Source organism: Protopterus annectens, chromosome 2.part2 (genome assembly GCF_019279795.1).
Source record: "Protopterus annectens isolate FY-2018-M chromosome 2.part2, PAN1.0, whole genome shotgun sequence".
Lineage (NCBI taxonomy): Eukaryota > Metazoa > Chordata > Ceratodontiformes > Protopteridae > Protopterus > Protopterus annectens.
Genome location: NC_056730.1, coordinates 469201382 through 469216646, shown reverse-complemented (window position 1 = coordinate 469216646; position 15265 = coordinate 469201382). Strand labels below are relative to the sequence as shown.

The following is a 15265-nucleotide window of genomic DNA, read 5'->3' as shown; positions in this document are numbered from 1 at the left end:
ACACGAAGAACATAGTACAGTTGTGTACATGTACCATAAATGTAGATGTTCGAGTGTATTCACTGTTGCAGCCCTGGTTACCCTTCCTCCAGACCCCTGACTTCTCTTGGCTCTACCTTTCCTTCCTGTTAGGTGTATTTAAGCTTTCTGGTGTATTTGTTTTTTGTTGGAGATGTAACATAACATATAATTGCTTCCCATTGTGGGGGCACCTGACATCTGGGGCAAGAAAAACTGATGTAATGGTGTCGGCTGCATGTTTTATACCCCTGACGATATGGAAAAAGAGACAGCATCCGACGCAGGTATCCAGGACTCTGGTATTCAGGCTGGCTGAGGGCACCTGCAGGCAGATAACCCAAATGTGATGACTGCAGCAATGAATACATTCTAACATCTACATTTATGGTAAGTGTACACAACAGTACTTTTTGTGAGTGCTGTGCAGTGATGGGATTTATAGGAGCTGCTGGTGACAAATCTAGCAATTTTGAGTAGTCTGCATTAGCTAATAAAGCTGGTTTATGGATTTTGATTGGCATTGTGTCTTTGATTTAAGTATGAATGTTTTGGTATAATTTTCAAAAACCTCCTAATATCCTAATAGTATTAGTTTTGATAGTGCTGACCCGTAGTTCAGAGCTGAACCAGGCCCATACTTTGCCATTTCAGAAAGAAGGATTCAAGTTTTGGAAGGCTGTGGCAGAGGTAGTCTTTGTTGTAGTATCTGCAGCTGTTTTATCATGGATGTTAATGTATCAGAGTTGGAGAAGTCTGAATATTTGGCATGCACACATGCCCGTCTTACAGTTGCTTCGAAATTAAAAAGGATGTTATGACAATACCAGTACCCAAGTATCTTGCTGTATCCCTGGTGTTCCTATTGTTTAACTCCAAAATGCATATTTTTTCTTAAATTTAAATTGTGACCCAGTATTGTAGATAGATGATCTGTGAAATTCTTCATTTTATTAGCTTCAGGACTACAGGAGTGCTCGAGACTACATAAATAAAAATGTATCCAAATGAAAATGCATAAACTGCATTAACTGGTTATGTATTGAGCAGCCAAGTAGTCTGAATAGTTTGGCTTCTCTAAAAAGTCGTCAGGAGTATTGGTGAATACTGCTGAAATTGTATGCTCAGTTTGGAGGCACTTTTGTTATGCAATGTTTATAGAAGAATAAGCTGTCCAGTCATCATGTTCAGTTTGTAGATACCAGAAAATAAGATATATATAGTCTTAGTGCATGTTTATCATATTTGAGCAAACCTGTCATTCAAAATTGGTAATTTAACCCCTTACAAGTTTGCAGCTTTTCCATTATGGTATTGTTGCATGTGGAAATAGTTTAGAACCTCATTAATATTTTTTTTTAACTTACAGACAGAGTCTGGTTATGGCTCAGAATCAAGTTTGCGCCGTCATGGCTCCATGCTCTCTCTTGTTTCAGGAGCAAGTGGATATTCTGCCACATCCACCTCATCGTTTAAGGTTAGTATGGTTATCTGAAGTTTGTGAGCTTGTGAGCTTTGTTCTGAATTGCAGGCATTGATAAAAATGTATCAAACTAGTGACTGTAGTCTTGTATGTATTTAACCAGGTAAGATGTGTGGTTGTGTCTTCCCAGTGATGCAGCATTTTAGCATATAATACTCTGGTTACACTAACGAATTGTAGTCTTTGGTCTGAGGCATACTAGTTTGAGAAAACTGCTCCAATACTCTGTCTCCATGAAACATGTCTCGATGATCTGGAGCCCAAAGAGACTAGGAAAGTTGCATACCACCTAACATAACTCCAAAGGTAATTTTAGCACCATTCATTGACCAGTCAGAGACTGGATTATTCCTCTCCGCCACTCACTGTTTATTACTGCTTTTTCAAAAGCTCCTACACTAATGCCTGTCCTCTATTGCCCACCAGATGTCCTTGCATATCACTGTTGCAGTATTCCTTACACTAGGGGGACCCCCTGCCAAAGGTAGCCTGACGTCCAGCCAGTATACCAAAGCCTTAGGTTGTTTTAAGAGCCTCATATATCACACGTATGCTCTCTGCTCACAAGGTAGGGCATAAAGGTGACATATGGACGTATCTTCCTCTCAACTTCTTTGCCGCTAGTCCAAACACCATCTCTGATCATAGGTCTGAACGCTCTTTCATCTGCTGGTTGCCTGGCCGCTTTCATGTAAGTGCCTTATTGTGTTTTTTTTCCTCCTCTTATCTTAATTTTTGTTGGTTATGGGATTACATGTCATCCAGAAAGGGGAAATGCCAGTGTGGGAGACAGATTCCCCATAAGTACCATCACAAACAGTGTTTTGTTTTGCTTAAGTGCTTCTTATGACCATATTTCTTGTCCTATTTGTCTAGCTTTGTCCTTAACACTTTGCGTATTAATCTCTCCTCTTTAACTGTTTAGCTAGAGAACCAAAGTCTTAAATTGTTGGCTCAGGGTACAGTGGTGGAATCGTTCTGGCCTGAAGGTCACCTGTCCACAGAGAAAAAGACCAACTGCTGTATTGCCTCCACTGGATGTCCTGAGGCTGGTGAAAGCCCGGAGGATCACCCAGTTGTTCAGTTATATTCCCCTGCTGCAACCACTTCAGAGGCCGGCATGAACCCGGCTTGTCGCACTTCCTCAGAGGCTGTCCAAATGTCCATTTAGATGGGGGGAACCATGGCTGATTTTATCCGAAGGGCCTGCAGATCCTTGTTAGAGAGGAGATTCCCACTACACTGAGTATTGGCAGGGGTCCAAACCATCTAAGTTATTTAGGGCTGATGTCCCTTTGAAAAAGAAGACTAAACATATTTCCCCTGCTCCTAAGGATCCTCAGCATGAATGGCAGGATTTCACACAGGGTCTGTTTAATGGTCTTAAGGTTTGAATCCCCCTCAGGGAGTTTGTTCCTGCCCCTTTGGTCTTCTACTCCCCTTAAGAGGCCTGTCCCTGTGCAGACTCTTCTGTTACTTCTGTTTCATCTGATAAGCCCTCCTAGCTTTTGCTTTCTACTAAGCTGCTTCCCTCTGACAAGGACAGCATAACCATAGAAAGGTTGGGTAAGAAGATGTACATTGCTGCTACTCTAGCAGTTAGGACTGTGAATTATTAGACCCATATGACCAGGTATGTTTCGGCCCTTCTCTCTCATGCGTTTCAAGTTGTTTTAGATCTTCCTGATTCTGAGGGAAGCCTTTGTTGGCCTCCTCTTCTCAAATAGCTTGCTATTCTATTAAATGTACTTATGGTACAGCAGATGCCTTTTCTAGAGCTGCCTTTGGTTCTGTGTTAAGGTGGTATTCCTGACACTGCCTTCAGCCTCTGCCTAATGGTATTAAGGCAAACTGATGGATGGTCCTCTTGACAAGTAAAATCTGTTTGGTTCTGCAGCTGCTGAGCTTTAAGTGCCTTCAGAAAAAGGGCAAGGCTATGCAGAAATTAAAACGTATTTTTGTTTCCCCTTTTCCCATATTTTAGAGGAATTATCCTAAGTCTGCCTTTGTTCATAGGCAGTCTTGCCCTCCTCCCAAAGGTAAAAAAGGGTTCTAGAAGGGTTCCTTCTAAGTCTGCTCAAACTCCTAAAGCTCAGAAACTTTCTTTTCCAGACAAACCAGGTTCTTTCTTGACTGTCTTCTTCCCCCCCTGCTAAGCCATGTTCCTCTGTCTTTGTCTTTCCCTGTCCCTTCACAGTTGGTTAAGGATCATTCAGGATTCTTAAGTTATCCATCATTTGTTAGAGATATTACTTGGTATGGAAATCACATCCTCCTTTTTTGGGCATTCCTCATCTTCCTCAGGAACAGCTGCCACTTGTTCCAGATGTCCTTCAGAGCCTTTTGTCCCAAGCTACCATCTAAGCAGTCTCTGCTCCTAAAAAAGGGGAAAGGGTTTTATTTCACAATATTTCTGGTTCCCAGGAAAGAAGGTGCCTGGAGATCAGATGTTCGTGTTTCACTGTTGCAGTCATTACACTTGGGTTATCCTGCTGGCAGGCTACCCACAGTCGGCCTGAATTCCAAAGTCCTGGTCCGATGTCTGTTGCTGTCGCCTCTTCCCTGACGTCAGTGCGCCAGGGGTATACAAGATGCAGCTGACGCCATTTTCTTCAGTCTTTCTTGCCGCGCGGTGCCCAGAGCAAAAGCAGTTTGCAAGTGCCGGTCGGCCGACTCCTGAGATTTTCAAAATTGAATTTCAGATCTGAAGTCTTCAATAAAGCTAAGTACCCCATTGGGGAAACTTTTTCTTGCTCCAGACCGATGTCAGTAAAAGTTAACTATTGTATTTCTTGTGGGAAGCAAATACCTCATAAGGATTTTCATTCTTACTGTATTCCTTGCCTAGGCCCTGACCACGATGTTGCTAGTTGTCGGTTTTGTGCTAGATTCAACCAACGCACTATTAAGTGTCTGTTCGATTTTGCTTTACATTACTTTGGCCGAAGGTTTAACTATATAATGCCGTCGGACCAGCTGACGACTGGAGTTCATAAAAAGCGCAAGGAAAAAGAAAAGGACAGGCATCCAAAGTGCAAAACCGACGACGAAGCCTCTTCTAGACCAGTCGCCAGTTCTCAGTGAGCCGCTTTCGCAGCCCCTGACACCCACTACCTTCAGAGCCACAGGCCGCCTCCGACTCCCACGTGGAGACAACTAGGCCTCTGGAAACTCAAGGTATTGGGCCTATGGAAACTATTCCCTCAGATGGGTCTGGAGCCGCTGAGCAGGCATCTGCTTCTGAGGGTGTTTTCAGACCTACACAGCTTACTGTCAAGACCACTTCAGCAGCTAAGGCAAAGTCTAAAACACCTTTAAAGACAAAGAAACAAGTACAGCATTCTCCTGGACAGTCATCCATGCCTAAGAAACAGATGCTTAAAATGGCCGAGGACCTAATTACTTTGATCAGGGGTTCCCATCCCCCTCATGATAAAAGGCCTAGGCAAGACACTAACTATGATTCCTCTGACCAGGTTTCTATTTCATCTGATTCCTCTTCAGAACAGGGATATTCTCTTCCTCCCTATGAGGATTCTGATGCTGAAGAATCTATTCCTTCAGCCTCTCCTCCTGAGGACTACTCTTTTGGGGAAACCCTGCACACCATGAGGGAGCATTTCCACTGGGAGAGCCAAGATTGTTCAGAATCCAAGAAAAGGCTCAGAGATTTTCTTTTATTGCCTCAACACAGACCTCTTGCTATTCCTCCTGTGCTAGACATTGTAGATGATGTTTTTTCTGAGTCCAGTCTGTCTCCTGACTCTTTACCGCGTGCACCAGTTAAGCCAGATAGGTACTACAGGGTTCCAGATTCACATAAATTTCTTTATAAAAACCCTGCTGCTGACCCAGAAACTATATCTCAGGGTCCCAAAGGGGTCAAGGGTTCCACTGAAAAAAAAAAAAAACCCTGTTCCCTCTGATAGGGATTCTAGATCTCTGGACAGATGGGAGAAAAAAGTTTACACCTCTGCTACTTTAGCTGTAAGGGCTTTAAACTGCCAGTTTCACATGCTTAAATATCAGTAATACCTAATGTCTCTGCTAAAACAGAAGATGCTGACAAGTTCAGAATGTCCTGAAAACAAGGAAATGCACGATTTATTGCATGCAGCTGAACAAGTGGGAAAGCATACTTTGCAATGTGGTTTTGATTCACTAGAGGCTTCTTGCAGGGCCGCAGTTACAGGCTCTGTCATTTGAAGGTATGTTTGGTTAAAAGAACAGAGTCTGCCTGATCATGTTAAAGCAAAATTATTGGATGCTCCATTTACAGATGTTAAAGAAAATGGAGGATAAAGCAAAATCAATGCAGACAGTAAAGGATTTCTTACAGGTTCAGCCACCCAGATTTAGCAGGAACTGGCCTTCTAAAAATTGGTCCTTTCCAGTGTCAGACAGTCCACAAAGAGGCAGATACAGACGCCCTAGAGGTAGTTCCCAGGCCCAAGGCTCAAACAGGCCTAAACAATGGGGTGCTTCAACCTCCAAAGGCGGAGAAGACAAATCACAACCAGTCCCAATGACTTCCCACTACCAATGCCAAGCACTTACCTTTTGGCAGAACCCTTAGGGGAAAAACTAGCACTTTTCTCACAAAATTGGCACATGATCACCCAGGACAAATGGGTACTGAATATTGTTTCTCAGGGCTACAGGTTCCACTTTCACACCCTTCCAAGGGCAAAAGGTATGCCAGACCTGCCACACAATCAGTGGGCAGAGGCACAAAAGCAAATTTCATCTCTCATGGACATGAGGTCTATTCAAAGAGTACCATAGCAAGAGCAGGGGCAAGGATTTTACTCGAGACTTTTCTTGTTACCCAGAAAGGACAAAGCCTGGAGACCTTACTGGAACTGTCTACTCTAAATACTTTTCTGGACATTCCAAAATTCAAAATGTTGACACTGCAGCAACTTCTACCCATTCTGGGCAAGAAGGCTTGGCTCATAACTTTGGACCTCAAAGAGGCATACCTGCATGTCCCAGTCAGACAGTCTTGCAGAAGATACCTCAGATTCTTAGCTGGCTCAATGCACTACCAATTCTCTGCACTGCCCTTTCACTTATCTACTGCACCCAGGGTCTTCACAAAATGCCTGACACCAGTAATTGCATTTTGCAAACAAAAAGGAATTCAAATATATCCCTACTTAGACTGCCTTATTCAAGCAGAGAGCAAGGACATTCTACTAAAGCCTCTGGCGTTTGTAAAAAGATTACTAATTTGCCTAGGGTACACAGTAAACGAAAATAAATCAGAACTAGTGCCCTCTCAAGAGATAATATTCCTGGGTGCAAGCTTAAATACAACTGCCCAGATGGCTTATCTCATGCCAGACAAACAAAGGCAACTGACTCATTACTTACAAATGATGGCAACAAAAATCCAGTTACCTGCAAGAAAAATTCTGCAGGCTTTGGGCTTCACGGCATCCTGCATTCTGCTAATTCCATATGCAAGACTGCATATGAGGAAGCTACAATGGTATCTAAAAAGTGTTTGGACTCAACATTGCCACAGCCTGAAAACAATAATTACTCTCATTCCCTGCCTGCAACAAGAGTTTCAATGGTGGGCACTGGCCTGTCACCACAACAAGGGGCAGCCATTCGCTTTACCCACAGCCAGGCAGACACTAACAAAAGATGCATCGGATTATGCCTGGGGGGCACACATGGCGGGAAAATGTATTCAGGGCACGTGGCCCGCAAGCCAAATGCATCTTCATATCAATCAAAAAGAGATGCTAGCTGTACAGAATGCCCTGACAGCCTTCAAGGATCTACTCCATCCAGGATAACTATTGCTAAAGACGAACAATACTACAGTCATTTGGTACATAAACAAGCAAGGGGGCTCACATTCCTACCCCCTCTGCAGGCAAGCCATGACTTTGTGGAGCACAGCATTGACCTATCAAGTGCATCTGCAGGCACAAATACTGCCAGGAAAGACAAATACTCTGGCAGACTAACTAAGCAGAAACCTCATGGACCCTCAAGTGTGGAAACTAGATCCACAAGTCTTCAGCATTATAACAAGGAAATGGGGATGCCCAGACATAGATCTATTTGCCTCCCCTCACAACTGCCAACTACAGAGATTCTGCCGAAGGACTTGCCACACACAAGCATGGAAGGTGGATACTCTATCATTCAGCTGGAAAACCCTGACAGTTTATGCCTTTCCTCCACTGCCTCTCCTCCTCAAGGTACTCCTAAAGGTCAGACAAGAGAAGCCAAAAATGATTCTAATTGCCCCAGACTGGCCACGCCAGCACTGGTACCCAATCCTAAAGAGCTTGTCACAAGGCCCAGCCTGGACTTTACCTCAAATTCCTTATCTTCTGACCCAACAAAACAATCGGATCCTGCACAGCCAACTCAGAACCTTAAATCTGGCTGCATGGCGAATAATATAACCACTCAGAACACACCTCTCTCTAAAGCAGTTATGGATGTCATTTTGGAAGCCAGGAGGCCCAGCACAAGAAAATCTTATGCAGAAAAATGGAAGAAATTCTGTGCTTGGAATCGGGCACAAGGAATTGAACCTCTTGTTCCGAATATTCCTCAGATTTTGCAATACCTAACTGAGATGCTGGACAAAGGCCTATCCTTATCAATTAAGATCTATGCCTTTGCCATTTCAGCTCATTACAATACGGAACCTCCTATTTTTTCACATACACTGCTAAGGCAGTACCTCAGAGGGGCCAAAAACAAAAGACCCCCCAAGGAGAGCACCGATACCTACATGGGACCTCAATTTTGTCTTGGAAAAACTCACACTGCCTCCTTTTGAGCCAGCCAATACAGCTGAGATAAAATTCTTATCATAGAAAACAGCTCTGCTCCTAGCAATAACTTCAGCAAGAAGAGTCTCAGAGTTACAGGCATTAATGGCAGTGGAACCTTTTATCATTTTCCATCCGGGCAGGGTTTCTCTAAGGACAAATCCAACATTTATGCCAAAGGTACTATCCAGTGTGGCTCTTAACCAAACCATTCATTTGCTTACTTTTTATCCAAATCTCCAGAATAAAGGGGAGAGACTTCTGCATTCTTTGGACATACACAGGCAGCTACGCTTCTACTTGGACAAAACTAAAGCTTTCAGAAAGACTGAGCAACTTTTAGTGGCATATGCTGCAGGATCACAAGGAAAGGCCATCTCAAAGCAGACTATTTCAAAATGGATAGGCCACTGCATTCGTTTCTGCTATGCACAGCATGGCAAATCAGTGCCTAAGGGCATTAGGCCACATTCGACCAGGGCAGCAGCCACATCAGCAGCCTTTCTCAGAGGAGTACCAACCAAGGAAATTTTGGAGGCTGCAACCTGGAGTTCAGCGCACATTTTTACCAAGCACTACCACTTACCTCTTTACTCTAAATCCAGAGCAGGCTTTGCCACAGCAGTTCTGCAGGGCCTTATAGCCACTCCTAATTCTCTTTAGACCCAGCTGCCCAACCTCAGCTTTGGGATTCAACCCAAGTGTAATGACTGCAACAGTGAAACACGATGAACATAGTACAGTTGTGTACCTACCATAAATGTAGATATTCGAGTGTATTCACTGATGCAGTCCAGGTTACCCACCCACCATCCCCCTTTCTTTGCTGGGACTTATCTGTACTTCTCTATTCTATACAGCCTATGTGGTGGATTTGCTTGTAGATGAAGGTATTGTTTATTTTGTGTATGCTTTTTATAAGCAATGTTTTTAGCCTACCCTTGTGGGGGCACCTGACATCTGGGGCAAGAAAAACTGAAGAAAATGGCGTCTGCTGCATCTTGTATACCCCTGGCTCCCTGACGTCAGAGAAGAGGCGACAGCAACCGACGCCGGACCAGGACTTTGGAATTCAGGCCGACTGCGGGTAGCCTACCAGCAGGATAACCCAAGTGTAATGACTGCAACAGTGAATACACTCGAACATCTACATTTATGGTAGGTACACAACTGTACTTTCTGGATCTTTCTCGGTTCAACAGCTTTTTAAAGGTTCCATCCTTTCGAATGCTAGCCCTTAAAACTCTGTTTCCTCTTCTATTTTAGGTTTTCCTAGTCCATCTGGATCTCAAGGATGCCTATCTCCCTATTTCTATTCATCCCCTTTGTCGCTCGTCCGGTCAGGATAAAACAGAGGAACGGTTATGGGTTCAGTTGAAGCAACTTTATTATACACAAACACATCAGGAATGAGGCCTTGTAAATTAAACTTAAACTTATAAACAAACTGACTACCACACTCCTACATGTTAACACTCTGGCTGTTCTCTCAAAATGGCACTGATGCCTGCATGTGCTCACTGTTAGTATGCACATGCGTACATCTGGAAATGCTTCTTAAAGGTACATAAACATGCTCTGTTGTATATCCTCCCTCTTTGAGAAATAGCTCATACATCAAATAACAGTATTCAATGACTTACAATTATACAGAAATGATCTTTTGACATGTAATTATGCAGAACTAATTCTTTAACATCCAGTCATACAAAGTCAAATACACATAAAACAATCATGTCTAGGTTGCTGTGTATTTTACACTAGCCCTAGAAATACGACCTGATTGTGTAACATAAAAGTCAGAATTGGATCTAGCATCATGAGCGTTCAAGTTATGTTTAACTTTGGGGACAACTGGGACATCATCAGGAACAGGAATGGATACTGAGACATGTTCTTCGGTATGAACTTTGTCTGGGTTGCTCTGAGATCTAGAGTCTGTATTACAGGTACGATGCTGCGATATCGTTTCTGATACAGGAAGAAGATGCCTGAGGTTTCTCCTGTATTCCCTACCCTCAGATTCCACTAAGTAGGATCTCAGCTCGGAACATGTACCTCTTGCTTGACCAGTTCTATTAAAGCCTTCCACCGTTTGTATCCTCACTGTCTCTCCTCCTTTTAGCGGATGAAGAAATCTGCTTATTTTATCATAGCTGGACTTCTGAAAAGAAAGCTTTTTAAAAAGTCGGGCTTTGATTGCTCTATTTTTAGTATTAGGCACCAACAAACCAGAACTGATAGGCAAGGTAGTTCTGGTTTGCCTAGATAGAAGTCTGTGAGCAGATAAGCCAAGTAGGTTGTCTCTGGGTGTATTTCTGAGTTTAAGTAAATTCAAGAAGATGTGGGTGTTGTCACGTTTTGACCTCTCTCGTAATTGCTTTGCAGTCTGTACTGCAGTTCAGCAAGGCCATTTGACTGTGGGTATTAAGAACTACTAGTTGCATGAATAAAGTCGCACTTTCTTGCAAATCTCTGAAACAGTTCACTAGTAAACTGCGTGCTACTGTTAGAAATAACTTTGTGTGGACTACCATGGACTGAGAAATGACATTTCATCTTAGTAATAATAGCACTGGACGTTAGGTTAGGTAGCTAATTGATTTCAAACCAGTTCGAATAAGAGTCTGCCAGCACTAAGTATGCTGATTATTCCACTCAAATATGTCAGTGGCTACTGTTGACCAAGGTAGTTCAGGAATGTGGCTTAGCTGAAGTGGCTCTTTTTGCAAATGCAATTTAGTACTGTTGCATACTGAACAAGAAGAAAGCACTTTATTCAATGTCTTTCAGTAGAGAAGGCTAAAATAGTAGTCCTCTCACCTTTTATTGGTAGAGTCAGAACCTCGGTAGTCACAATGCAAAATCTGAATGTATTCATGTTGTAAGGAAGTAGAAGCAATAATGTCTGAAGTAGTTAACTTCATTTGATCAACAACCTGTGGGTTTCGGATCTGACAAAATACCAAGCAAAAAGATCCAAGCTCCAAGCTCCTCCCCCTACCCATAACACACTGAAACCTCCTTCCAATCCCCAGATCTCGTTTGCCGCGGCTTAGCCAGCATGGGATTTTTGAGCTCCAGGCAAGTTTGTCAGGGGTTTTCGAAATTTTTGGTCTGTGTGTGCCCCTTTGATATTTCTATTGATAACTAGCTTATCTCCTATGGGTTTCCTTCCTCGCTAGATATTTGCATTTTGTAGTTAGAAAGTTGTTAACTTTCTGTCAGTGTAGGCCCCCCTTCCTGCCCGTAGAGTGTGTGTGTGTCCATTTACTATGTCGGAAAGTCAGAAAGTGACTTTCTTTTAAGTGCACAGAGTGTTTCCACAAGCTGTCACCAGCAGACGGTCACACTCTGTGTGTAGTTTGCTTGGGGGTGCCTCATTTGTCATCCGGATGCAAAATTTGTGCAGCTTTCAACCCCCGAGCCCTGCTGGATCGCAGGAACAAGTTAATTCTGGCGGGTCTTCTACCCATGGAATCAGCATCTGCTTCTTCTGCTTCCACAGCTTCTTCACCAGCCACGGCTGTGGCTGTCCAGCCTTCCGGCCCTCCTCCCCTGTCTGAGACTCACCCTCCCACCTTGCGACAGGGAGAGAGAGAGGCCAAGAAAGAGAGAATGAAAGGCAAACACATGGAGACAGAGAAACATTCAGAAAAGGAAAAGGATAGAGATAGAGAAAAGGGCCACAAGCGGCAGGCCGACTTGGATCCAACGGCCCCTCCCGCTAAGGTGATTTTGTCTCCTGTTAAAGTTACTAGGCCATCCTCTCCTCGGGTCCGTTCATCACATTTTTCTCTGAAGCCGGAGGAGGAGGTTAGACCACCCTCGAGGTAGTCTTCGCATTGACTCTCCCGGCCGGCGTCCGTGGCGTCCTCGAGATTGACTTTGAGCATCTCTGAAGCAGACATGGATCGGATGATGCGAAGGTTTCTACAAGCTCAACTGCAGATGGGAGTGTTGCTAGCCCCCCACCCACCGGTGCGGGGAGTTTGGCTCCATTTTTCTCCCCGATAGCTCCTTCTCCGATCCACCATCGGATTTCAAAGTCTATGGATCCAAGGAGCCCCAGAGTCAGAGGGTCGGCACCAATGGTACCTTCGGCCTCGACGCTGGCCATGCCCTCTAGTCTGTCTGATCCGCTTTCGGAAACGAGCTCTTGGAGCCGTGAGTTGGGCGTCCTATCCGAGGTTATGAGTGTGTCATCTGCTCTGTTGTGGTCGGGGCATACCGTCTCTTTGGGGCCGGCCGTTCCAACTTCAGCTCCGATCCCTTCGTCTGATCCGAGGGTTGCGGCTACTCTCACCATCAGTTTGGGAAGCCGGTTCTCCTTCAGCGTTCGTTGTGGAGAGGGTTCTCTCTGAAGGATAGAGACCCCTCACTTTTTCCTCGAGGTCCATCTCTGTCCCCTCACAGTTGGGCTCATCTTCCGTCATCCAGTCCCCCCAGGGACAGCCTGTGTCTATTGCGCCCCAGCCAGTTCCCCTGGAGGAACACAAAACCATATGTCCTTCATGGATGCATCTGCAGTCATAACAAGTGGGTTGTCCTGTCGTCAGGCAGCCCTTCAGTCGGCCGGATTCCAAAGTCCGGGTCCGGCTTCGGCTGATGTCGCACTCCACCCGACGTCATCTCTGTTGGTCTTCGGGTATAAAGGCACCAGCCGACGCCATTTTCCTCAGTCTTTCTTGCCGCGTGGCGCCCGAAGCAGAAGCTGTTCGCAAGTGCCGGTCGGTCGGATCCAGAGATTACTTCTACCGAATACTACTTCGAAGACTTCTAAAGCTAAGTACCCCGTTGGGGACTCTTTCTTGCCTCAGCCGATGTCAGAAAAAGTTAACAATTGTTTAAACTGTGGGAAACAAATACCTCATAAAGATTTCCACTCTTACTGTCTGCCTTGTTTAGGCGCAGCCCGACGTAGCAGCCTGTTCGGCCTGTGCTTCTTTCAACCGACGAACGCTTAGGCGTCGGTCGGAGTTTGCAGAACAGTTTTTCGGTTCTGATTTTGCGTACATTATGCCGTCGGATCCTCCGACTACCCAATCTAGCAAAAAACGCAAAGATAAAGACCGACACTCGCGGTCCGCGGTTTCGGCGAAACCATGGTCAAGCAAACGCGAGTGTCTCGGTTTCGGCGAAACCGAGAAAACTGAACAAAGTACAGCTGAACCTATTCCTACAACTGAGGCCCCAGCTACAACTCTTGAAACGACTTCAGAAATTTTACCCACTACGGTGGTTGACTTATCAGACACCATCCCCTTGGATGTTTCTACCCCAGCACGTGGTGCTGCTAGGCCTCCAGCAGCCATGTCCATTAAGGCCTTCGCCAGGGCTAAAGCAGCCAGGACTACTAAAACAGTGCCTGTTAAACCACCCACATCCAGGCCCTCTTCTAGTTCTCAAATGCTTACTTTGGCAGAAGATTTAATTTCTTTAATTAGAGGATCTCAATCTCACCCAGACAGGGCCTCTCAGCCCCCAGAGAAGAGACCTAGGCCAGAGCCCCCCGAGCCAGTGTCCTCTGATGATTCTGCTGATGAATCAGACATTACTGACCAGCCAGAGGCTCCCTTCTCCAATTTTGAAGATTCTGATGCTGAAGAATCCATTCCAGCTGCTTCCCCACCAGAAGAATTCTCCTTTGAAACCTTGCATGCCATGCGAGAACAGTTCCAATGGCAGCAACAGGATTTTTCAGACTCCAGAAAAAGACTTAGGACTTTTCTGCACCTCCCACAGCACAGGCCCTTAGCTATACCCCCTGTTCTCTCTGTGGTGGATGATGCTTTCAATGATGTTTGCTCCGCTCCAGATTCTTTACCCCCAGCCCCTGCCAAACCAGACAGATTTTACAGGGTGCCAGATACTCATCACCACCTTTACAAGGCTCCACTTGCAGACCCAGAAACTATATCCCAGGGCCCCAAGGCAGTAGCAGCGACCATAGCTAAAACCCTATTCCTTCTGAAAGGGAAGCAAGGTCATTAGACAGATGGGGTAAAAGGTCTACACTTCAGCTACTCTCTCAGCTAGAGCTTTAAACTGTCAGTTTCACATGATACAATACCAAGAGTTTATGCTGGATCAGTTAACTAAAAAACTAACCACTGATGAATCTCTTGGTAAGAAATATGTATTAGAGATGGTAAATAACATACAACAGGTTAGCAACCATTCCTTAAAATGTGGCTATGATGCACTGGAGGCTTCATTTAGATCAGCCATGACAGGCACAGTGATAAGAAGGCATGCATGGCTAAAGGAACAAGCTTTACCGGATCATGTTAAAGCTAAGTTGCTAGATGCTCCTATGGACAAGACAAGTTTGTTTGGTACATCTGCCCAGCAGGTTATGAAGAAAATGGAAGAAAAGGCAAAATCTGTTCAAACTGTTAAAGATTTCTTGCAGGTTCAACCCCCAAGGTTTAGCAGGAACTGGCCTGCCAAAAATTTGTCCTTTCCTGACTCCACAAAATTTCAAAGGGGCAGGAATAGACGTTCCAGAGGCAGAAACCAATCCAGAGGAGGTGCCTACAGAGGAAGACAGTGGCAAGGTAACAACAGAGGCACAGACACAGCCACTGCCACTACATCAACACAACCACAGTGACTTAACCCTAAATCCGCCTACCAGGGAACAAATAGCAGCTCCTCTAGGCGGAAAGTTAACCTTATTTTCAAAGAACTGGCACTACATAACAAAGGACAAGTGGATTTTACAAACCATAGATCAAGGTTACCGGTTTCACTTCCACACTTTTCCAGTCAAGAGGAATGCCAAATCTACCTCCAAATCAAAAAACAGAGGCTCAACGCCAGATAATGGAGTTAACAAACATGAGAGCTGTGGAAAGAGTGCCAACAGCAGAGCAAGGAAAGGGGTTCTACTCCAGACTATTCCTAGTTCCAAGAAAGGAAAAAAGTTGGAGACCAATTCTCGACCTGTCCACCT

General features: G+C 44.7%; 1 protein-coding gene across 2 annotated transcripts in view; it reads left to right on the top strand.

Moving 5' to 3' along the window:
- Positions 1–15265, top strand: part of CERT1 (ceramide transporter 1) — a 2527843-nt gene that overhangs the window by 688195 nt on the left and 1824383 nt on the right. For both annotated transcript variants that reach the window (XM_044063956.1, XM_044063957.1), the window contains exon 4: positions 1388–1495. In XM_044063956.1, coding sequence (XP_043919891.1) covers positions 1388–1495 — 108 coding nt within the window. The remainder of the gene's footprint in view (positions 1–1387; positions 1496–15265) is intronic.